This window comes from Cryptosporidium ubiquitum (assembly GCF_001865345.1).
Source record: "Cryptosporidium ubiquitum isolate 39726 chromosome Unknown contig_12, whole genome shotgun sequence".
Classification (NCBI taxonomy): Eukaryota; Apicomplexa; class Conoidasida; order Eucoccidiorida; family Cryptosporidiidae; genus Cryptosporidium; species Cryptosporidium ubiquitum.
Window position 1 is genome coordinate 395,376 of NW_021639804.1, and position 24,353 is coordinate 419,728.

Below are 24,353 nucleotides of genomic sequence, written 5' to 3' on the forward strand. Positions count from 1 at the left end.
TCTTTTTTATATTACTTCTAAAATTTATTAAAAAAAATCTAAATTTAAATCTTCAAAGTATAATCTTTATAAATAAACCTTTTCTATCTATACAAATATTCCTATTTCTAATTACGTGTATTCAAGTCAATAAAAATAATTGCATGCATGCAGTATTTATGTGGATAAAATAACGGCGGGAAACTTGAAATCATTTTTTACTTTTTTTAATAAATTTGAGAATACTTCCCATACTTTGATCATCAGTAATATCATTTGAATCATTATTGTTATTATTAATGTTATTGTAGGTACTGGAGCTTCTTTTATTTTTATTCTTTTTTGAAATTTTGTTAGTGTTGGAAACATTACTGTATGATGAATCCTCCAAATTATTGTCAAGAATATCAATTTTTTCATCAATAATATTACTAAATAATTTCCTAGTTTTATCAATTTTTTCATTGACATTAGTCCAGTCATCTTTCTTATTAAAGCTCTCAATTTTGAGACTTTTAAATATTTTAAAATTCTTGTTCATAAGTATATCTTTACCACCTCCATGTTCTTCATTAAGAAGTTCTTCTACTATCATTTTTCTAAAAAGGTGGTCAGATGCATAAAACATTGCAATAATAGCATAGTTGCATGTTCCTGATAATGTAAGATTTAAAAAATTACCAAAATAACTTTGTATCCACCTTCTCTTAAGAGATTGAGGAATATTGCTAGAAGAAGAAATAATAGTTTCGATCATCCTAATCCCAAAAGAAGTTTCAAGTAAATCTTTAAGCATTACATTTTTATGTTTACTAATAAAATAGGTAATACCAGAAGTTAATGGATGAATTGTATCAATTGGAAACTTTGATAAAGAGCTAATCATTAAACAACCTTGAGAAGATATTTTTAACTTCTTTTCAATAGAATCAGTATCTGATTTGGACCTAATATCTTCTTCCTCTTCTATTATCAACTCACTCTTCTTTTTCTGAAATATTAAGCATGAAAATGTATATTGATAATCTTCGCTTGAGTTTATTTCAATTGATTTCCATAACTTTTTAGTTAAGTATTTGTATTCACTTTGTAATCTTCTACAATTATCTATTAGAGAAATCAAAATATCTACAAACTCTTTTTTGCTTGTAATTTTTGAGAAATCTAAAGATTTTAATATTGGAATAAACTCCTCACGTTTAATTCTATTACTTTTTAAAAGATTTAAAAAAACATAATGTCCATACTCTGAATCTATGATATCATTCAAAAATATCTGATCATATTTCTCCTTTGAAATTGTATGTGAATTTATCCAAATAACCAAGAATTCGTAAGGTATAATATCTAATAATAGTTCTAATAATCTGCTCTTTAAGTTTGAATTTATCCAATTTCTTGTTAAATTTGAGAGCAATCTTGAAATTTTCTCAGAATCTATAATCTTATTTTCATATCCAGAAATGATGTCTTCTTCAGTTTCCTGTCCATTTGTAATAATAATAGTTAAAAAAATATTAAATAATTTGACTAATTCAGTATTATTTTGCGATTTTATTTCATTTAGTCCTCTAATAAACAATATTAAAGATGGTAATGCATAAGTATCACCTATTACACCTTCAAAATCTTCTTTTAAAGATTGTAATAGTTGGGATGATAGTGAAGAGTTATCAGTTTTAGGAGAAAATACTAATTCTTTTAATTCATGAATGCTACTGCATTCATATGTTTTATATTTATTTTGATTTTTTCCACTAAATTTTTGTTTGTTAGCTTGATTTCTTTTTCCCACATTTTCCAATATATATGTCTCCATATTGTCCATACTCATAGTTACCTTCCCTATAGTAATATTTATAACAGTTCTTCCTACATGGCTTGCTGTTGAATTTGTTAATATTGAAACCCAACCTAAAGTATCTCCCATTTTTTTAACAAATTCTAAAATTTCTTTCAATATTAAACTTCTATCCTGTTTGAAAATTTTCTTCTGCTTTAAAAAGCTTAATAATATTGCAGAGCTTTCTAGTGCTGTCTCTGTTACATGAGATCCATATAAATCAAAAATACTTTGTTCTACATGCTTTAATATACTATTCAAAATAAATATGTAGTTAGAAATACAAGACTTTAATCTCTTAAAAAGATCATTTTCCTCAAGCATTTTACCTTTTTCATCCAATATATCAAAGTTTATTGAATCTATTAATTTCTTAATACTTAATATATTTATACTAAGCATTAACTCAAATATCTTACTACATCTTTGATCACTCATCAAAAAAATTTCAACATCTTTTTTCTTCATATCCTCAATAATTCTGTCTATTAGTACTTCACAACTATGTTCATCATTCAATAAGTCACCTGTTAATATCATATCTTTAATTTTCTTATAGTAATTTAGAATTTCCATGTAGTAATTCTCATCTTCCTGGTTTATCTCAACCTCCTTAGCATTTTTCTCCTTATTCATAATAGCTTTTCCTTTCCCCATTTTTTATGGTAGTTTTTAAAAGTACAAAAATTTCCTTAAACTTAATTTTAAATTTATAGTTGGAGTTAATATGAATAAATATTACTAAAAATAATTATGTGTAATGATACCAATATAAATTTGCTAATTAAAAAAAAGCATTTATATGTATTGAACGTTAAGCTCTTTTTTAATTTCACTCTTTAGATTATCTCGTTTTTTAATTATTTCTTTTAACCTTACACCTTTTAATCTTTTTTTGACATTATCATGAAAAAAAAAATATCATTTAAAATTCCCGCCTTTTAATTTAATAACTATTAGACCGGTATAGGGTATTAAAAAAAAAAAAAAAAGAAAATAAAAATTAAGTATAGAATGATAAAATCTAATATTGCCTAAGACCACCCATAAAATTACGTGGATCTGGTATATTTCCATTAAATTCAGCATTTGAGAAATCAAATCCTGGATTCTGTTGGATAGTTTTTTAAAAACAATTTTTATAATATATTAGGTGAAATTCATTTTATTAGACCAAATAATAGAGTAAAATGTATATATATATGTATATTTAGTTTGAATATAATTAATTGTTCAACTTACCTCTCTTTGGAATCTTTCTAACATCATTTCTTTTTTCATATTTTCCTATTATAGTTTTTGAGGTAAATATGAAACAGTTAAATAAAAAAAAAAATAAACTTACGACATCAATATAACTAATAGAATTTTCATCACTTTTAATAACTGAATTCCAAACAGATCCTTTTCTCATCTTTGATAACTGTACAATGAGTTCGTTATTTTCTGGATAAAGTAGAATGGTAACCATAGTTGTATTGACAATATAATGACAAATAGTATTTATTTAGTTAATAGTAAAAAATAACAGATCAGTAAAAAAAAAGGTTTACTTACCAATATACCAAAGTGATTCCGAAGTATCAATTGTATCGAAAAGATCATTCTAAAAATTTTAATTGAGTTTACAATAAGTTAAAAAATTTGTTAATATATAAAAAAAAGTCTTATTTGTCTTTTTTTTCTCTTTATCTTGAATCTTTTAACTTACATCAAAGATATCAGAATTGGTGGCTTTATTTTGTATTTTAAGCCTGTTACACATTATTTTAACACATAAATTTTCTTTGAGTACTTTTTTTGTACATTCCATAACTTTTTCTTCACTAAAATACAAGTTTTCTGCTGTGAAATATAAAATAACTTCATCCAGATTCTGTTCCCAAGTATATTTTAGCCTTCCTATAGTGAGATAAATTAATTGGCCATTTAGTTATCTTTGATTAATTCTAGTTTACACGTAAAATTTACATGTTAAATTATATTAGCCTTTATTATCTTACCTTTATTGTCAAAAAACGGAACTCGTGTTACTTTCATTGTTTTACTCACTCAAAATCTTAATTATATGCCTTTACTCTAAAATTTATTTAAAAATCTAATAATTAAGTTTTTTTATTTATTATTTTTTAATAATAATTTATGTGGTTGTGCAAATTAATTATACAATATTAAATTTTTTGTGAGAATATTTACCGCCAAAACTTTTGTCAATTATCAAGGTAATAAGAAAAATAATAAAAAAAAAGAATATTAATAAAAAAGGGATTGGAAAGGATGGATGATAATTCAAAAAAAGTGGACGATACCGAAGTTCTGGATTTATTGAGAAAGTCAAGAAAAAGGGTACTAAAAAATTTCGATGAAAAAAAGAATGTTGAGAAAGAAATGGAAAATGAAGATATGGATATAGATGAGGATGAAGATGAGGATGAGGAGGAAGAGGAGGAGGAGGAGGAAGAAGAAGAAGAAGAAGAAGAAAATTTGGAAATGACGAGTGATTCAGATTCCTCACAAAGCGATGAAAGACCAGAATTTGAGCGTGAAGCAGAATTGGCAAAAGAGTACGAAGATGAAGCTCAGGCTAAAAGAAAGTATGAATTATTATATAAAAGCAAGAAGAGTCCTTCAAATAAGCAGGATTCTGCATTAATGAAGCTTCGTAATGCTAGACAGAGAAAAATAAAAGGGATGAGACTTTCACAGTCTGAAGATGAAGAAGGTGAGGAGGAATACCGAACCAAAAATTCTGAAGAAAGTGACAATATAGATGGTGAAGAGGAAGAGGAAGATGAAGAATATTATGGAGAATATGATATTAAACATAGAAAGAATGAAAAAAAAAGTAAATCAAAAAGGAAAGCCAGACACTCAGACTCCGATTTAGAAGAATATTATGAAGACGATGACCAAATCCAAACCAAAATACAAAAAAGATCTAGAAGAAGCTCCTCTGGTATGCAAGGAAGTAGTTTATTTGATGACGATAATCAGAATCAAGAAAGAATATTAAAAAGATGTGATAAAGTACTTGAATCTATTAACCTAAAATTAATGAAATCTGTACATTTAACTAAAGATAGAATAGAATTTATGTTAGAACACCCAAAATTTACCGAATATTTGTGTGGAAGTTATGTCAAAGTACCAATTATTAATCCTTCCACAAATAATGAGATTTTCTTGACATGTGAGGTTTTTGATTCCCACATTAGTGACGAAAACAAATGTGTACTGACTTTACAAAGAGGAGGATCCAAAAAAGAATGGGGAATTGAAAGTATCTCAAACAATATTTTTACTAATGAGGATTTACTTGAATGGAAAGCAATGATTAAGGAGTTCTATTCGAATGATCCTGATTACATTTTGTCATTACCAAGAATATTACAGAAAAAAGCTAGAGATTTGAATAACTTCCAGTATGGGGATGATGACATAGCTCTTATTCTTGAGAGAAAGCAAAAGAAAGCAAAAACTAATTCCTTATCTGGTAAAACCCTAATTGAGACGAGAACTAATTTACAGACACAAATCAAACAGTTAGAAATGCAACTTAAAAATATTGAATTGGATAATATTGTCCGAAAATCCAAACTTGCTAAAATTGATCAGTTACAACAAGAATTAGAGCAAACTATCAATCAAATTGAGAAACTTAAACTACAAAAGGAAATGATACATCCCGATAAATCTTTAAGAATTACATCATCCAGATATATCGGGGGAGTACAAGGTAAAGGATCAGGTACCATGCCTGCATTACATGATAAACTAAACTTAAATGAAAAGGTAAAGAGCAGTACAATCACTGCTTCACAAACAAATAAGACATCCAATTCTCTATACAAACTCATTTTTGATCCAGTTTCTCCAAGAAACTACTCTAAGAATAGCATAGGATCTGGTAATAGCTCTAATAATAACTATGATAATTCACAATCTCAATTATTATCATCAAGTCCTAATCAAACCACAGAACCTCATTTTGGAAGGAGAGAATGTAGGCCTTCGGTTATGTGGGAAACCAAGAGAAATAAACCAAATACAAGGCTACCTGTAAATGATAAGATTGAATCTTCTGAAATTCAAGAAATTTCTGTTATACCATCTCTTCAACAAAACCTAAAAACATCAGAGTTTATTCATGTCCATGACATTGAAACTACCAAAAGCTCTGCTTTGAATACAGAAGAAGTCATTTCTGAATTCAAAGATTTCTGCTCAAAGATTGACCTGGATCTCATTATATCGGCCAGAAATAACTCTCTTCCATGTTTTCCTCCTATATCTAGCTTCTGGAACCCTTCTGAGTTTAATGCCAAGTCAGTCGAGAAAAAGGATCTCAATTCAAAATTCCAGGAACTTATTAAGTTAGTAGAAAGTACTTAGCTACCTTCCTGTTAAGTAGAACATTGTTGTTATAAGCTAATATTAAATATACTTGATCATCTATTTATTATTTTTTTCTTTTATATTGTATCTAATTATTATTTACTTAATGAATTGGGCGGGAACTTTTTAGATACCCCACATATTAATATGCGAACAAAGAAAATATGTAAATAATAAAATTGATTGAGCTGAATAATAAAAAGGAGAATTGTTGCCAAGTTTTCAATAAATCAAAAAAAATCGCTCTTTTCTTTTATGAATTGAGGTAACTAATTAATTATGTTATTATGAACAAGAGAAATATCTCTCAAATGAATTGGATTACTAATTATTAAATAATCTGTTAAATAATAAAAATTGTAAAACTTCAATGAACCAAAAGGTAGCCAAAATATGTTAAATTTAGATTATTGGAAGTCTAAAAAAAGTAATGAAGCCTTAATTTTGGTTAAAAATGAGGATCCCAAGGAGTTGACCAGTATCTGCACAATATCCCCTTTTAAGATTAGAGAGGAATGGTTGAATTATCTGGTAAAATTGAATGACTCTGAGAAGCAAATCCTGATTAATCAAAACTGTAAATTGATTTGTGGATCAACAAAAGATTCCACTATAAAGATTTTTTGTGAGGAAGATGATGATGAGTTTCTATCTTGTTTTAATATAATAAATGTGGATACACGTGAGAAAGTTGAGTATAATATTAAAAGTATCTACAGTATCATTAAACAGGAAAGTATGGAAGAGCTTAAATATAGTTTGGAAGATTCTTCCTTAGACTCATTATATAAGGATATTGTCATAGTGGTCAACACTGATAATAAGTTATTATCCTGCAAAATTCCTTTACATTATATATTGACTTTGTTCATAAGAAGTAAGCTTAGAAGGATCCGAAAAAAACTTGGAAATAGTCAAAACTCTGATCTGAGTGTTTTAAATATTAGAAAAACCTTGTGGATATATCAAATAGAGAATGGTAAAAATACCAATATAACTTCTTGTTTTAACATAAATAATGTTTATCCATATATACTATTAGCCTCCAAAGATGAAGATGAAGAGACAAAATTACATCTTTGCTTAATTTCATTAAGTAGAATGGAGTTTGAGCTGAATGTAGAGAGTGAAAAAACAGGAAATCCCTTGAATATTATATGTTCTAACAGTTTTGTTTTGGAAAATTGTGGATCTAGCTTTGAAATTCTTGAAAATGGAATTGGATTCTACCCATTAAAGTCTAGCTATATTTGGGTGGTTACAACTAGGAAAACAATTATTCAGAAGCTGGTGGATGAGAAGGATTATAGTCAAAATGTAAGCTTGGATATGGATTGCCTTAATAATGAGAATGGTGAATTGAATATTAATGATCTGTCTGAAAATTCTAGTTCTTGTTTATATCTATTTGAATCCAATAGGAGCGAGATCAAACAAAGAGGGAAGATGATTTGTACTAATTACAAGATTGAATTTTTCAGAATCTTGAATTTAACTTGTATAAATGAAGGAAAAGACCAATCAAAAATCAAAGAATATATAATCAGAGCAGTTTCTTCTACAAAAAGTCCAAATGGATTGTTTTGTTTTGATTTTAAGCTTAGAGTAAGTCAAAATAGTTCAGAAATTGATAGTATGACCCTTTTATCTTTAATTTTCATGCCAATTCTGGAAAAAGAAGTTAGTAACTTTTTAAAGCCTTTTGATAATCAATCTAATGATATAAACACAAACAATTATTTGAATTACTCCTTTGGAAAAAATGAGATTCAAAGCCTCAGCAAAAGCAGAAACTATGAGTTTGTTTCACCATCTGAAAGATATAATTATCTAAGAATTACTACTTTATCTGTAATACCAAATTATATTCTTTTACTATTTGGAAGAAACATAGATAGTGAGTTATGCGAAAATTTCCCTCTAATATTTTGTGGATTGTCAAATGGTGAATGGAGAACTTATACTATAAAATCATCATTAAACACAAAAAAAAGTGAAATCCAAGACAAACTTAACTTAAATACTGATGACATCGGATTTTTTGTACTTAAGGGAGTTCACTTACTAAAAGGAGACGAGCTTTCTATTAATAATCAGCTTCATGACTTGAATATAAATGTCTCTCCTTCGTATTGGAGCTTTGACCGTAATATTAATACATCGATACTGTCAATTGCAGCTTCAAATAGTATCGGTAATGTATTTCTGTGGAGCTTAGAAAAGGAGAGAAGGCAGCTTCCATCCAAATATATGATCACAAAAAGAAAAGAATCTATGGGATACAACTCAAACTCTGAAATAATACCAAAAGAAATTTTTTCAAAGTCTAATGAAATAAGTAATGAGCAAGATAAAGAACAAAGAAAAGTAATATCGTCTAATAAAACTCGAAGGAACAAAGATATTCTGAAAATTATGGACGAACATATTAAAAGAATTGATGAAAGACTAAGAAAAGTTAAAATTCAAGAAGAAATAATCTCGGATGCTGAGAAACTCCAGGAAAGAGTAAGAAGAAACAAAAAAAATATAAGGAAATTGACAAGAGAAGAAGCTTCAAACTTTGTTCCAGAATGTTTGAGTAGGTCAGTTAGTCCTAGAAAAGGATGTATTTCTTGTAATTTATCAGACCCAGAAGAGAAAAAGCCGTTTTTCTTTAAGTCGAAATATGACAACTTTGACTATAGGAGATATAGAAGCTATTATAAGAACAATGACCATGAATACCTTTTCCAGCTAAACAGCTTTCTAAATATTGAATGCATTTACAAGTCTGAATTATGTATAGAAGCTGGAAATAATAGAAAAGACCCACAGATTTTCAATGAGATTGTCAATTTTGACCAACTCTGTTCTAAATGGTCAAAAAATGTCAATAACGACATTCAATATGATGAAATTTTGAATGAGAAATAACCTTAAAACCATATCAAATTTTTTGTTCTAGAATATATGAATATATAGATTTGCATAAATTATAATAATTAATTAATGTTTTATTTATTTGTTAAATTATCACAATTATGTTTTTTATTATGAATTTACAATTTCCTGCCTTATATTGCATGCATTAATTAAATTAATGTGGATAAATTTGGCGCCAGTAGGTAGCAAATTATTAATAAGAAAAATTGCAAAATTCAATTATATTTTTGGATTGGTAATTTGTATTATTGTTATTAAGTTTAAATTAAGAACTGTAAAGTTAGTAAGGAGGATATTTGAATCAAAATACACAAAATCAACAATTTATTGCTGGACGGATGTATTATTAATTGTCTTTTTTTAACTTAACAATTAGACTCAATTAAGTGATAATATGCTGAAATGATTAATACTGTAAAGACTGAGACTATAATAAACGGACAAGTATTTGAGGTAATATCAAATTTAGAAACAGAAAAAAATTCAGAAAAGCTGGAGGATGTGTCAATTAAAGTTAATGAATTATTGACAAGTTATTTAAGTAAAGAAAATGACGATTCAAATGAAAGTAGTCAAGATGAATGCGAAAATCAAAATAATGAAGATATAAAAGAAGATCTATACTTGGATACAAACAATAAAAGTACTAAAAGTAATAAAAATAAGAACGAATCAGACGCAGTAGAACAATTAGGAACATCTAGTGGCAAGAAACATAGAATAGATGCAGGCGAAAAATAAAAGTAGAATAAAACTAGTAATAATAAAATTATCAGTCTTCCAAAGACTAAATTGATTATGTGTGAAAATGTTTTCCTCTTTTTAGTAACTAAAATTCTAAAGTACCAAGCTTCTTGATAATTAAGCTATAATTCCTAATCTACCTGGATAGTAGTTTGTAGCTGGGAAGGAGAATTCAGCTTCCTTGTTAGTGAGTCTTTTGTAGACTGCACCAAAAACATCAACCTTATCGGCAATATCCTTATCCTTATCTTTAGGGTCGAGGATTACTTTTAATAAAGTGCTGCCATCGACACGGTATCTAAGACGCTTACCAACAATATCGCTTGGTCCGCAAATATCCTCCAATAATGCATCATGCACAGCAGTGAGGGTTCTTGATCTTGGTCTTGACTTAAAACCATATTTACGATAGTTCCTTGGTAAGATGGATCTCTGGCCAATCATAACAACTGGGCATTTAAGTTTTTTCTCCAATTCAGCAATGATACGACCTTGAATCTTACGTACATATGCCATGAAGATTGCATATGGAACGAATACTGCAACTGCCTTTCTTGAACCACAATCAATTTCCTTTGCAGTTGAGAAAACTACTGATTGAACTATTGCTTTCAACTCCTCGTCATTACTTGATGATTCGATGTCTTGGAAGCATCTCTCGACATCCTTTTCTAATTGTGTAAGTGGTGAATCGTTCTTTTTGATGCACTTTCCTTTCATTGTTAAATATATTAAACCAGCTTCTCAACTACAAAAAAATTGTCCTAAAGTTAGTGTTTTATTCAATTCTTGTAATCTAACCTTTTTTTTTTTGCCTGGTACTCATTTAGGCGCTACTCTTTTTCCTTACCTTTGCTTGTCTCAAGTTCCTTTTTATTTTACTTAAATTATTTGGCGCCGTCTTTGCATTAAAAGAACCGCGTGCGCCAAAAATATAGTCCCGCTTTGTAATTTTTGTATGTTTACATGCATTCAATTTGAATGGTTAAAAAATAATAATTTTTTTATGATCAAAAATATAAAAAAAAGCTATTTATAAAGTTTACTCAGAGTTTTAAATGCCTTGAATTTTTAGTTAAAATTTATTTTAAGTGAATTCTGATAATTTATTTATAATTGTATTCATATAAAACATTTTTTTTTTTCAGGTACCTTAAAAGTATCCAAATCTGAAAAAAAAAATTTATTAGAAAAAAATAGCAAATATTACTAAAGATTAACAATTATTAGTATATTAAATAATAAATAAATAATTTATTGGCAGCACTATCAGTTATTCCTTGAATCAAAGAATATCTAAAAAACAAGAATAGGTTTATGTTTTTTATCAATCAATTATAAAAACAATGTTCTAGAATCTTCAAAATTAAATTTTAATAAAACTGCACCCTTATTTGATAAGTAGAATTGACTATTTTTGAAATTTTAACTATTATTCATGGCTTATTTTTTCTGGCATGCAAATTTAAATATAAATGTGTGCGTGTGAATATATCTTAATAATAAAATTATTTTATTATTTAAAATTGTAAATTAAAAATAAAAACTAAAAATAAAAAGTAATTGCTGTTAATTGAATAAAATCATCTGAATAAACCATAATAAATCTTTATTATGGTTTATTTTATGGTATTTAAAAATCTATTTTTATTAATTTGTAATTGATTAATTGTTTAGAAGAAATAACAATTGAAAATGCAAACAAGAAATTTAAATAGCACAAAGCTTGAGCAAATAACATACCTTCCTGAAGAAGAAGATATCTTAATTTGGCATTCAAAGAGCTTGGAAAGTAAAGAAAAAAGAAATCTCGAATTAAAGCATTCTTCAAAAAGTAAGAAGAATTTTAACAATGATTTTAAAGAACCACCAAAAATTATTCCTAGCTCAGATACTGAGAAGCAAACAAGGCTAATTAATAAGTTCCATACAATGCCAGAGGAATCAAAGAGCAACGTCTTTGATCGTCTTTTAGATCCTAAACTTTACACTGGTATGCACAGATACAGGTTTGACAAAGATGGAAACGGATTAGGAAAAGCAGGGAGAGAATACATATACAGAGAGGACGGATATACTGAGAGCACAAAGAGAAAACATGAAGTTCTTGGCTCTCCAATTAAAAAACATTCATATACAAGTATTTGTAGTAATGATTTCTTACAAAAAGCCAAAGTTATTTGGCTTTATAAAAATGGAGATAAATATGATAAAGGAACCATTTACTATGTAAAACCATATATCAGAAATATGAACCAGCTTTTTAATGAAATTAACAGAGTGAGTTTAGTTATTAATTTTATTCCTATTTCATTACCTTAATTTTTACCCTGTCAGAACGTCAGACTTTTAGGCGGGCCGGTCAGAGTATTATATGATCAAGGGCTAAAGCAAATTAATGGTGTGTCAGAAATTGTGGATGGAGCAAAATATTTGTGTACTTCCGGAGAGCAACCAACATCAATTGATAAGTTGGAAAAGTTTTTGAGTTATTGGATTATCAATAAATGACTTGCAATATTTTATGTAGATGTATCTATCTCATTGCTCATATTTACAGATCAGTAAAAATATCTCATTTACTTTGAAAAAAGAGAACATGATTAATAGTATTAATATTTTGTTAATGATTAAAATAAGAACAGATACTTAATTCAATAATCATTAATATTGAAGCTTTCGAAGTTAAAAAAAAGCAGAGTAATTTGTTCATTCCTGTCTTTGCTTATTGAAAACTATGTTTACTTAAATAGTAGTGTTAGAAGTAGAAGATTAGTGAAAATATTACTATTAATATCGGTAGTAATTGTATTACTTGAGTTATAATCAGTTAATGATCGTTTTGTTAATTATATCTTGTACATAGATCTTGCCAGACCTTAAATGTAAAATTAGAAATAATTCCAGTATTCTTCTCTAAATCTAAAGAAATATTCGAGCTTCCTGGAAAAACCAAAACTTTTTGTTCTTCTTTTGAATCGTTTTGAATTACAGTATTTGGAGAGGTAATTGAAATAAGTGAGTCTTTTAAAAGAGATAATAATGAGAATAAATTAAAACAAGTATTTGGAAAACCGTATTGCTGGTTTTTGTCTAAAACAAGTTCCCAGAGTTCGATACCCTGATTTTTTATGTCTATTTCTTGTATTTTATTCAATAACTTGCTTTTGAATTCCTGTAATATTTTAATATTTTGAGTATCATGAACATTTTCATCTTCAAGAACTTTAGTCTTATTCGAATTTGAATTCTTAGTCTTATTGTTTACAATTCTAACCCTCTTTGTAAGAGGCTCATTATTACTGTTTTCATCTAGTAAACCTTGTAATGTGTTAAATTTAATGTTATTGATTGGAAAAATGTTTACTCTAAAATGGTCATGAAACCATCCATTCCAATTCAACTTTACAAACTCATCATCAGTCTTATAACTTAATAAATCTCCATTTGAGAAAAAATGATTGGGTTCCTCCTCAAATCTATCAAATTGTTGAGCTTTTTTATTCATGTATTTTTCCCTCCAATTTTTTAATATTTTTCTCAGCAATGAACCCTGTGATTGTCTATATATCTTGCTATATCTTTTTTCATTTATAAGAGCTTTAACTGATCCAAATTCGCAAAGAAGTGAAAATGAACGGTAATCAGACTCATTAATATTTTCGAATAACTCATCATCTTTCATTACATATTCTTCATATTCGGATCTTTTTTGTGGGTCGCTTAAAAGATCTTGATTTTCTTCAATTGTTTTGGTTAAGTCTCTTATTTTTGAATGTATTGGTTCGCCTTCCATTTTTAATAACTTAAACTCAATTTATATTCACTTTATCATTATTAAAATAAAAAAAATACAAAATTTAGTTTTATCTTTAATTTCTGTTTAATTTCCAAGAAATATTTTTATTTTTCCTATTTCCTATACCGGTATTACCCACAATTTAGGCGCCATGCATGTAATTTGCATGACAAATTTTGCATTTATTATTGCAAACTGTTCCACATAATGACAAAAAATTAAATTGAGACTAAAATTATTAATCTCGAAATTGGGTAAATTGTAAAAATGGAAAAAAATATAAAAAATTAGAAAGAATATAAAACCAATTTAAAAAAGAAAACTAAATTAGCTAGATAAAAAGAAGATAATAATTTAAATAATGTAATAATCAAAAAAAATCAAGATAATAATTTTAAACAAATAATAAACAATATATTTATTATTCACACCCATATATTTAAAAATATATATGTGTATGAACAGTAAATGTAAATAAGACTATTTAAAATGAACAAGATTAGTAATTTTAAAATAATAACGAATTTGTTGCTAATATTATTTTTTTTTAAGATTAAAGTTTTTGAATCTATTGAAATTGAAGGTATACAGCTGATAGGGAAAAAAAACAATGGAATTACGTCATTCTATAATATTCGATATGGAGTTGCAAACCGGTTCCAGCCAGCAAAGTTATTATCAATTACTGAAGCTGCAATAATGGACGAGGATAGAACATCAAAAATTCCAAAAAGCTATGATTTATCAACAAATAAAGGTTCCGCCTGCCCACAGGATTGTTCAGATACTCAGCAAACAAGTCAAAAAACCTTTTTATGTAGAGGAACAGAACCAGAAACTCAATCTGAGGCATGCTTAACCTTAAATATATTCACCTCAACTACTCAAATAGAGGAGATATTTAACCAGTTTTCTACTGTTACAAAGCATGTTTCTTCTAATAATACACAAATTAATATGCTTTCAAATGTAAATAATACATTAATGAATAATCTTAATAAACAAAAATCCTCCATATCTTCAATTGTACAATCTAATATGTCCCAGTTAAAACCTGTTTATGTTTATATCCACGGTGGATTATACTTAATTGGATCCTCCAATTCCGAAACTAACTTTGGAGAAAAGCTTGCAGAATCTGGAGCTATTATTGTTACAATTAATTATAGAATTGGAATTCTTGGGTGGTTAAGAGCAAAAAACCTTTCATCTGGAAATATGGGATTTCTTGATCAAAGACTAGCTCTCGAATGGATTAACAAGTACATTATTTACTTTGGAGGTGATCCCACTCGAGTTGTTTTATCAGGACACAGTGCAGGAGCTAAATCTGTATTATGTCATTCAGTTACTAAAGAAAGTAATAAGTATTTTTCAGGTGTAATCATCCACTCTGGAGCTCTTTCTCAAAATGAAACAAATCTTAAAGAAGCAGAATCTATGGGCGAAATGGCAGAAAATATTGCATCTGAAAAATGTATGGCAACAATATTGAGCTGTACGACAAAGCAGTTATTGGAGATTCAAAAAGAGGTTAGAACACAGATTGTAAGATCTAATCCATCCAAAGCTCTTCATTCATGGTCACCAATAGTTGATGGTTTTATCATTAAAGATTCTTGTAGAAATCTTGCATTATCTGGATCTATTCCTCAAAATATGAATGTCATCATCAGTACGACCAATTCAGAAGGAGTTCAATTCTTTAGGTCTTTTATTGCCTATTTACCAGCCATTTCAAGAAGTCTTGCAACCAGCAACTTTGCTTTCAGGTATCTAGTTTCAAGAGTATTTGGTCCAAAAGCAGGAGAGGCTATGAAAATATATAGTAACAATAACTTTGCAAATTCTGTTTCAGTAGCTTCTAGTTACGATAATACTGATAATAACTTTGAATGGCAAAACATAACCAAAATAACAAGTGATTATTCTTCCAACGATAATAATGAAACAATATCATCTAACCTAGAAACAAAATCACTTGAAATTCAAAAAGAAGCTAGTGAAAGTATGACTGAGTCAAAAAATGATATTATTAAGAGTGGAGATAAAGAAAATAACCAGATTGTTTCTAGCTCTGGGTTTAACTTATTTCAGGTTGGAAAAAATAGAGATGATGAAAAGTGGAATGGTATAATTGACGATCCAGTAGCTTTAGCATATGCAAGAATGATTGGAGATTTTATCTATAGTGTAAGTTTTTGATTAAATAAGGTAATCAAACTTATTTTCTTTTAGTGTCCAGCAAGGATGTTTATTAAAAAGCTATCCTCATATAATCCTAATGTATATGGTTACTTTATTAATAGTGGTTTTAAATGGACTGAAGGATTAAAGAAAGGGTACGAAATTAATAGTAATTCTTTTATTTCTGGTAAGTTAATTAAAAAATTCCTTTTATTTTATTTTCTTTTAACATTAAGTTTTTGTATTTTTTAAAAGAAATATTTCAAGCTCCCAAGTTTTCATTAAGAAACACTCCAAAAGGAGTAGTATGCCAAAACGACGATGTTGCCTGTAAAACCTTTGTATATGATTGTAGTGATGCCAGATTAGTATGTCATATAGAAGATATTATTTGGTTATTCCATACTTTTCCAAATAAACCGAATGATAATATTGATAAAGTTTTTGTTCAAGAACAGAATTTTGCTTCAAAGTTTTTCTCCCATTTAATTCAGAAATCTTTGGGAGAAACTGAGTCTTTATTAAAAAAACAGCAGCAAATTTTTAGAAAGTCCTTTTCAGAACCAATTGAAATTTTCTCAGAACTTAATTTTTGGAATCCATTCTCTAATGGAGGTAAGTTTAGTTTCTTTTTTTTTTAATTGTAGACATTCAATTAATTTTCTATTTTTTCTAATAGGTAAAATACTTCAGATTAGTAGTAACAGAACCGAATTGATTTCTGATTTTAAATCAAAAGAATGTGAGCTTTGGGAATGGAGGAATAGTGACTTATCAATGACTTTCCACCAGCTTATCGATTCAAAGACAATCCCACAAATAAAGAGTAATGCTGAAAGCAATACTTTCACAGGTATCACTGAAAATAATGAGAATGAAAATATAAATCTAAACATTAATCTAATAGATGAAAATATTGAAAGTCTCAGTAACAACCCTACAGATAATCAGTTTAATCAAATCTCAATCTTAAATCAAAATGATACAGAAAAAGATACTTTGGATAATCCCAATGCTAATAGTAATGAATCTCAATGATTGATATATATATATATATATATATCAATTCTTTTCAAAGAAAACTGTCCATAATATAAACATTAATCACCGCTTTTATAATACTATTATTATTCTAGTATCTATTTTAGATATCTAAATCAATCATTTTGAATAAATTAGATTTGATTTATCAAATCAAGATATCTAATTGTAATAGTTTATTCACTACTTTGAATTATCAAAGTAAAATTTCATGAAATATGCGTCTTCACCATCAGCATAATACTTGGCTTCTATACTATCTACCTTATAATTTAATGCTTTTTGATACAAGTTCTTTGCAGTATAATTGGAAACCCTTACGTGTAAACTACAATACGGAACTTTATATATACTCTGCATTCCATGATGGCTTTGCTTAAGAAGCTTCTTTGCCACACCAAATCCTCTGTGTGTTCTTAAAACGGCTATTGATGTAATATGACCATGTAAAGGATTAGAATCATCTTCAATTTTCCCAAGAACATACCCTACAGATTTGTTCTGGTCGTTCGAATCTGTTACTATATCCAAAAGTTGTGGCCAAGTCATTGAGTGATAATAGTAGTATTTAATTTGGTAGTTCTCTGGTAAGCAGTATAAATTGTTCTGTTGTATTGTGAACACATCATCAATTGTGGCTCTTCTAATACAGGCCATTTATCGTGTCAAATATTGTGTATGTCTAGGTATCGTTATTAAATTTCTTAGTTCCTAATTTTTTTCACACCTTCTTTTTCTAATCCGTTCTTCCCTACACTTATTCAACAAAGAACAGTTTTATTTTTGCATATTCTTGTATTAGTCTCATTTTTTTTTTTAAGAAACGGCGCCAAAATTTTCCCGCTCATTTAAGGGTTGAATTTCGACTAAAGGGAAATAAGAGGTTTAGTAATAAAAAGGAATCAATTAAAAGTTAAGTGAGGTGAAAGAAAAGAAAATATATAAACTATAAATATACGTATTTTTGATTTTTACTCTTGTGTGATAACGTTCTTAAAGGATTTCTTGAGTCAGCTATATCAGAATTGTTTATAGAAAGATAAGGAAACATATACGGTCTTTGGTAAAGGAAGGACTGACCACTTTAATGACTAATTAATCCTAGATCAGAGGAATGATTTCTTGGCGAACTAAAAGTTTTTAACTGGCTAATTTTCATGTTTTAATTTTAAAGAGTTGAGAGCGAGCATCAGCTTTGCAAAATTGGCAAGAGCAAAAGCTCTTATATATATATTTATACATTAAATGTTGATAAAGAGGCAGGAAGGTTTAACCAAATGTCAAAGAATTCGACGTAATTCTTGGATGAAATTATTTTTATAATATGTGATAAAGAACAATTATATAGCAAGTCAAGAATTCATAGGTATAAGAAAGCTATTTAAGATGCCCAAAGATAAGTATGAGGAAGAATGGGAGGAGAAATTTGCAAAAAATATAGAAGTTAGCAAAATCAGTAAGGATATTAGTGATATTCTCCACGAAATTGAAAAAAATTGTTTAAAGCCTTTGATATACTTTTTAAAGTCCATTCCTTCGGGTTTTACTCCACTTCCATTATCTTCCCTGGAGGCAATATTAGAACATAGTGAAAACGAATATGTTAAATCTGTATTTGGAGTGGATAAAAACATAGAAAGTGAGATTCGAAACCTTGGGAATAATTTCTGGTTCGATATGGTAATGAGTAGTGGATCTGGAATATTTAATTCTAAAGTGAATTCTCACTTTTCAAACATTTTTAATCATGAGTTATTAAATCAGCTTAAATACGGTTTAAGTAATGATTACTTAAAGGCAAATGAAGAGGATAGAGAACAAAATTGTGATAATAATATAATTAAATATCACCAAGACGATAGTTTAAATCAGAATGTCAAAACTAGAGAAAAAAGTAAAGATTTCCAAAAAGAGGATAGGAACTTCAAGATAGTGATTTCTATAAAACAAATGTTGAATATTTATAGGATTGGAGGTATAAATAATGAAAATGTATGGACAGCTTTGTTTGGGAAACAGGTAACAGATAACCAAAGCGATCATGTAATGATTAAGTATGTAATGCCCTCATTTTTATCAAATAAAATATTAATGGATGCATATACAAGTATAATTCATGTTTCAGAGCCTCAGAATAATTCAATGCAAATCTATATATATTGTAGAAACATTCTAAAACATTTTTGCACTGATATAATAGCTCCTAGGATACTTATACATGCGAATATATTCCTACTATGGAATAGTACCTTGAAAGATTTTTTCAATAATAAAACATATGATAAATTTTTTTCTGATCTATTCAGTAAATCTTCAAATGGCTCAGAAAAGGTTGAAATTAATTCTGATAATAACCATTCAAGCTCTTCTGATGGTATCCTTTCTCTATATGCAGGTTTATTGGGAGGAACGTTACCAAGTTTACTTTTACTAAAGGTTCTAGAGGAAGAGTTTGCAAAATTTAGTGTACTGTCTCACTTTCTAATTCGGATCTTTGGTTATTTAGACAGAAATAGCTGCCACATATTCTCCAATTCTCCAGATCTGAACATCACAGCTTTGTTGTACTTTTATAAGTGTGTATTCTTTCCTCTTTCTTCATCATTCACGGCTGCCCTATTAAATATTATTACAGTTGAGAGAGATTTCTTTATTCAGGCTTGTCTCAGAAATTTATTTTCAACAGGAATGAGTGACAGAAATTTATTCAATTGTATTGAGAGGATTGTGAATACTGAGCAAGAGATAATAGAAATGGATGAGGCCGATGATGCTGAAGAGATTTTATCAGGAACTTTTAGAAGATTTGAAAGGAAATCTTTGCTTAAGTGTAGAAAGGAGAACCATTTTTCTATTGAAACTGATATTATTAACAGCAGTATAATGGCAGATCAGTTTCCTGGTAAGAACTATAATAGGATTCTTTTTAATGTAATTAACAATATTATTTTGATTATGAGTAGTAACTCAAATAATAAGATTTCCCTAAGGAGAACTAACACATCAACTGTTAATGAGGACTTCATTCCCAAGTTTAAAAATGGTTCATCGAATAATTCTTCTTCTTCTTCTTCTTCCTCCTCCTCATCTTCCTCCTCTTCCTCGTTTTCATCTCACTTTTTGAATTCAAGGATTTGTATTAAAGGGACTCAAAACATTAAAATTGAAAAGAAAGTTACAGATTTAGATCGAACCTCTAGAACCATAGATCCATATAAAGATTTAGAAGAAAGCCTTTTAGGCTTGAATAAAAGTTGTAAGGTTTCTGGATTATTTTGGTTTCCACAGGAAGAAATCGATCAAACAGTGTATAAAAATACAATAGAGGAGCCATTTTTAAGGGGAACTTTATACTATTATTATAATAGGCTTGAAGGTTTATTTGGATTTTTAGATTTAAAGCAAAGCTGTATGTTAATTAATTGTATTTTATCAGAAGAGGAAAAAAGAGTTGTCAAAATATTTCCTAAAAGATCACATACGGGTTTCTTTAAACTATTGGAAAGTGTATTATTTTACTTTCTATCAAGAAAGCTTTTGGATTCATATAAACAAAGCATTTGTGGTATTTTGTTTTTGAGTAAAAGAGAGGTTAGTACTAAGGAAGAAGAATCATTAAATAAAAATGATATGGCCTTGAATTTTAGTTCTTTATTCAAAGGAAGTATTAGATCTTACATTAACAACGATAATTACTGTGCTTTGAGATCAATTTATTTATTATTTCTCAAGGATACTTTGAGATCAAACTCACATAATGTTTTGAATAAGATCTTAATAAAATCTGAGATATGTAGCCACCATAAAAAGTTAGAATTTCCAATAGGGAGCCTTCATATAGATATTTCAAAGTTATCAAGTTCAATTGGAGCTAATACAAATAATTCAAGTAATTCAAGCAATAAATCAATTTCAGCTAGTTCATCTAGACAATCTTGTTTTTTATATTTGGCCTATGTAATATATGAATCAATAATAGAAGATATTACAAAGGTAATGAAGATAGAAAATGATGATATTTTAAAAGGAGAGAAAAATAATTCAATAAGAATGAGTGATAGATTTCTTAGTATTCAGATAATACTATCACTTTTAAAAAGATACAGAAGATTTATTAAAATTTCATTTGAAAATGACCAAGTATTAAAGAAAATTATTAATAGAGCTTTTTATGATGGTCTTATCTTACATCTCCAAAATTCAATTTCACCAAATAACCATAGTCTTGTTCTTTTCATGCTTTCTGTGTGGATAACTTCTTTTATTGACAACAGGATTATTCAAGCTCACGGCATTTTTTCTTCTTTCAAAAATGAAAAACTTGTAAATCTTAACCGAGATTCCACTGGTGGGTTTCCAACATGTTCCCAAGAAAAATCTTTAAACAAAAATTCAACTCTAAAAGTGTTTTCAAAGTTTGTCTTTGATTGGTTTAATAAATTCTTTGTTAGTAGATACCTGAATTACCAGGAGTTACCTGTAATTGACGAGGTCATCTCTATTGCAATGTCAATTATTGAGAGAATCCTTGAATCGAGACATTTTTCAAAAATTTGCAACATTCTTATTAACAATATAATCACTAGTATATTCCTTATAAAGTTGCTTCCAAACTTTGAAATTATAATTTCATTATACAAAGATAGATTATGCAAAAGATTACTTAATATTAATATTTTGGGCGCCAACCACAATTTGACAGATATGCGGGAAAGTGCATGCATTGGCTTACAAGTATGTTTGGAATATTTTGTGTTACTTTGTTTAGAGAAGAATAAGGAAGGGGATAGTGACTTTGATTACTTGGGTGGTGAAATAGGAATTAGTGAGTTACTTATGTCTATAGAAAATGACAGAACTTGTTTTATAGATAGTTTTCCAGGGAAATTAAATATGGAAGGTTATGTGAGAGAGGGAGCGAACAAATCATATTTGGATGATGACAGCATAGTTGGGAATTCAATGAATGTATCTTTGAATAGTTTAAAATCACTACTGGAAGATTTTTTGAGATCTATGTTTTCCAGAAAGAATATAGAAAATGAATTTCAAGTATTTTTAACAAGTAATTTTAATTGGAGAAAAATGAGCAATTATGTGGCAACTCCAGTATTAATGAGTAAATTTCCTTTGGGTAATGATATTGATCAGAAATACAGTTCTATGGAGTTTTTTTCTTACAGTAATAATAAGCATTACATGGAGGTTAATATACCAGATAAGATAAAAAAAGAAATGAAGAAATTTGAATTGGAATATAAAAAAGAATATCCTCATAGAAAGATTAATTGGCTGTGGGAAAATGGATTTGCAGTTTTAGAAGCTAAAGGATTTAAGGCAAAAGTTTTAGTTGATAAGGAAAAGGAGTTAATTGGTGAATTACTTAACTTTAGTATAATTTCTTCTTTATCAGCTTCAATAATTTTGCTAAGAATGGGAGAATTGAAAGTAGGCCAAGAAATTACTTTGGGAGAATTAGTTAATCGGACTTGCTTGCCAATGTTTGAGGTTGCAAGAATTCTATTAAGTTTGTCTCTTCCTAGTCAAAAATTAGTTAAAATTATAGAAAATAATGATCATATTAAAATGGAGGTTGAAATTACAAGAGAAAAAATTATTAATTGGAACTCCTGGCTAAATAAGGATACATCCTTTATTCTTGTTGAAATAGTAATGGAAAATTATGAGGACTTTGGAGTATTTAGAAGGAAAATTCAGTATTGTCCTAAAATACTCTCTAAGGAATTATTTTTACAAAGAGGATGTAGTTATGATTTTTATTTAAAGTCCATCAATTTTAATGAATTATTTGAAAAATTCGATCATATTAATTATCATGAATATCTTCAAACTCCCAATTTTGATAATTCATTTAAGAACATCTATCAAATTAAGTATCCTTGGAACTTAGATATTATTTTGGATGATGATAAATACGAGGATTACTTTAACTCTATGTCAAACATGATTGGATCTGATGATTTATTTTTTTCTATTCATTGCAATACAAATAGTGATAATAATAATATTGTTACTTATTGCCAGGAATTTAATGATCATTGTGATTATATTGATTGCCAGTTTAATACTAGCAGTTTTATATACAGAGATAACTTTGGCATTTTGTTCAATGAATCCTACAGGGTAGAAAACATTAATCAATCAATGATACTTAGGAGTGCTAGAGATTTATTAGAAAACCAAAATAGTAATACATTTAGAAGTGTTATTATTGACAATGAAAATTCTTTGAGAATTCTTCTCAACCAATTTGATGTTTCTAATGTTTTGAAAAATGGTAAAACTGTGAATAGTGATCACAATTTAAAAACTAATAAACATGTTTTTGATTCAAAATCAGATTCTGATGAAAACCCTAAAAAAAAGAAATGTATTTCAAACTTTCACAGTTGTGATAATTCAACATATAATGACACTAAAGCAAAAATCTCTTCAACTTGTTCAGATTTCTCAATTTCCTCTTCTTCCTCCTCATCACTTATTTATATGGGACACTCCATTAATGGACAACTATTAAATGGTTATATTTCCGGTATGATTGACATTGTATGTAAATTAGAATCCATTATTGTTAGACTCTTAAAAAAGTCAAAACATAAAAGTTATGATGAAATTTTGGATTTCATACAAAAAACTTGGAGCCTTTCTGGCGGTAATATTCCAACAGTTTCAACAATTGATCTGGCTATAATTAAGCTGATAAAACGCGATTTTATAAGATTTATATGTAAACATGTAAATCAAGATTGTAATTGTAGTGAAATTTCTCAGAATATTCTATCATATAATGAAAATAACTCTGATAATAACAAAATATTTTCGCAAAATTCTATTTTTGAATACATAAACTAAAATTTATATTGTTGAAATAATAAAAGTGGGAATCATGGATTTTTATTGGTCAATAAGTGATTCTAACAAAAATAGTACAATCCCCTTATTCATTTTAATTTGAAATATTTAGGGTTTTACTGCTAATAAATGAGTAATTATTTTATAAGATGTTTAATAAACGTGGCTTTTAAAAGTATTTTCATTAGAATTTATCGTTTAGTTAGTTTCTGTTTAATTTTGGTGTAATAATTATTATTTCTAATATTCTTTTTTTGAGTAGAAATTTTTGGTCATACTTTATTGATTTTTTTTTTTTCATATAAAATTTTGCATGCACACATTTAAATGCCGGTATAAAATAATTTTGTATATCCAGAGGGGAAAATTAATGTGAGGGGATTTTTTAAAATTAATAGTTAAATTTGACTAAAAATTCAAATTAAAAGTGAAATATTTTTTAATAAAAAAACAAATAAAAATAAACAAAATTTGAGTATTTGTTTAAATATTTGACGTAAACACAATTAACTATATGTTCAATTATATAAGGAATGTAGATTTTGAAGAAAGTTATATATTATTTCG

At 27.8% G+C, this 24,353-nt stretch overlaps 11 protein-coding genes across 11 annotated transcripts; 6 read left to right on the forward strand and 5 right to left on the reverse strand.

Moving 5' to 3' along the window:
• Positions 1-190: 190 nt before the first annotated feature.
• cubi_01983 (uncharacterized protein) lies at positions 191-2,479 on the reverse strand (the record flags this gene model as incomplete). The annotated part of the gene is made up of 1 exon (XM_029018995.1): positions 191-2,479. The coding sequence occupies one exon, from the start codon at positions 2,477-2,479 to the stop codon at positions 191-193; it is 2,289 nt and encodes a 762-aa protein (XP_028876469.1).
• Positions 2,480-2,846: 367 nt separating this feature from the next.
• cubi_01984 (CS domain-containing protein) lies at positions 2,847-3,862 on the reverse strand (the record flags this gene model as incomplete). Its single annotated transcript, XM_029018996.1, has 6 exons — positions 2,847-2,933; positions 3,065-3,109; positions 3,168-3,268; positions 3,380-3,428; positions 3,534-3,724; positions 3,826-3,862. 6 exons carry the CDS (start codon positions 3,860-3,862, stop codon positions 2,847-2,849), a joined length of 510 nt encoding a protein of 169 aa, XP_028876470.1.
• A 237-nt stretch (positions 3,863-4,099) lies between these two features.
• cubi_01985 (uncharacterized protein) lies at positions 4,100-6,214 on the forward strand (the record flags this gene model as incomplete). Its single annotated transcript, XM_029018997.1, has 1 exon — positions 4,100-6,214. The coding sequence occupies one exon, from the start codon at positions 4,100-4,102 to the stop codon at positions 6,212-6,214; it is 2,115 nt and encodes a 704-aa protein (XP_028876471.1).
• Positions 6,215-6,610: 396 nt separating this feature from the next.
• cubi_01986 (uncharacterized protein) lies at positions 6,611-9,133 on the forward strand (the record flags this gene model as incomplete). The annotated part of the gene is made up of 1 exon (XM_029018998.1): positions 6,611-9,133. One exon carries the CDS (start codon positions 6,611-6,613, stop codon positions 9,131-9,133), a length of 2,523 nt encoding a protein of 840 aa, XP_028876472.1.
• A 411-nt stretch (positions 9,134-9,544) lies between these two features.
• On the forward strand, positions 9,545-9,883 carry cubi_01987 (uncharacterized protein; the record flags this gene model as incomplete). The annotated part of the gene is made up of 1 exon (XM_029018999.1): positions 9,545-9,883. One exon carries the CDS (start codon positions 9,545-9,547, stop codon positions 9,881-9,883), a length of 339 nt encoding a protein of 112 aa, XP_028876473.1.
• A 120-nt stretch (positions 9,884-10,003) lies between these two features.
• cubi_01988 (40s ribosomal protein S7) lies at positions 10,004-10,606 on the reverse strand (the record flags this gene model as incomplete). Its single annotated transcript, XM_029019000.1, has 1 exon — positions 10,004-10,606. One exon carries the CDS (start codon positions 10,604-10,606, stop codon positions 10,004-10,006), a length of 603 nt encoding a protein of 200 aa, XP_028876474.1.
• A 975-nt stretch (positions 10,607-11,581) lies between these two features.
• cubi_01989 (uncharacterized protein) lies at positions 11,582-12,397 on the forward strand (the record flags this gene model as incomplete). Its single annotated transcript, XM_029019001.1, has 2 exons — positions 11,582-12,166; positions 12,224-12,397. 2 exons carry the CDS (start codon positions 11,582-11,584, stop codon positions 12,395-12,397), a joined length of 759 nt encoding a protein of 252 aa, XP_028876475.1.
• Positions 12,398-12,731: 334 nt separating this feature from the next.
• Positions 12,732-13,682, reverse strand: cubi_01990 (uncharacterized protein; the record flags this gene model as incomplete). The annotated part of the gene is made up of 1 exon (XM_029019002.1): positions 12,732-13,682. One exon carries the CDS (start codon positions 13,680-13,682, stop codon positions 12,732-12,734), a length of 951 nt encoding a protein of 316 aa, XP_028876476.1.
• Positions 13,683-14,174: 492 nt separating this feature from the next.
• Positions 14,175-16,910, forward strand: cubi_01991 (secreted acetylcholinesterase; the record flags this gene model as incomplete). Its single annotated transcript, XM_029019003.1, has 4 exons — positions 14,175-15,878; positions 15,924-16,059; positions 16,128-16,487; positions 16,552-16,910. 4 exons carry the CDS (start codon positions 14,175-14,177, stop codon positions 16,908-16,910), a joined length of 2,559 nt encoding a protein of 852 aa, XP_028876477.1.
• Positions 16,911-17,096: 186 nt separating this feature from the next.
• Positions 17,097-17,570, reverse strand: cubi_01992 (N-acetyltransferase; the record flags this gene model as incomplete). Its single annotated transcript, XM_029019004.1, has 1 exon — positions 17,097-17,570. One exon carries the CDS (start codon positions 17,568-17,570, stop codon positions 17,097-17,099), a length of 474 nt encoding a protein of 157 aa, XP_028876478.1.
• Positions 17,571-18,299: 729 nt separating this feature from the next.
• On the forward strand, positions 18,300-23,786 carry cubi_01993 (uncharacterized protein; the record flags this gene model as incomplete). The annotated part of the gene is made up of 1 exon (XM_029019005.1): positions 18,300-23,786. One exon carries the CDS (start codon positions 18,300-18,302, stop codon positions 23,784-23,786), a length of 5,487 nt encoding a protein of 1,828 aa, XP_028876479.1.
• Between the last annotated feature and the right edge of the window lie 567 nt (positions 23,787-24,353).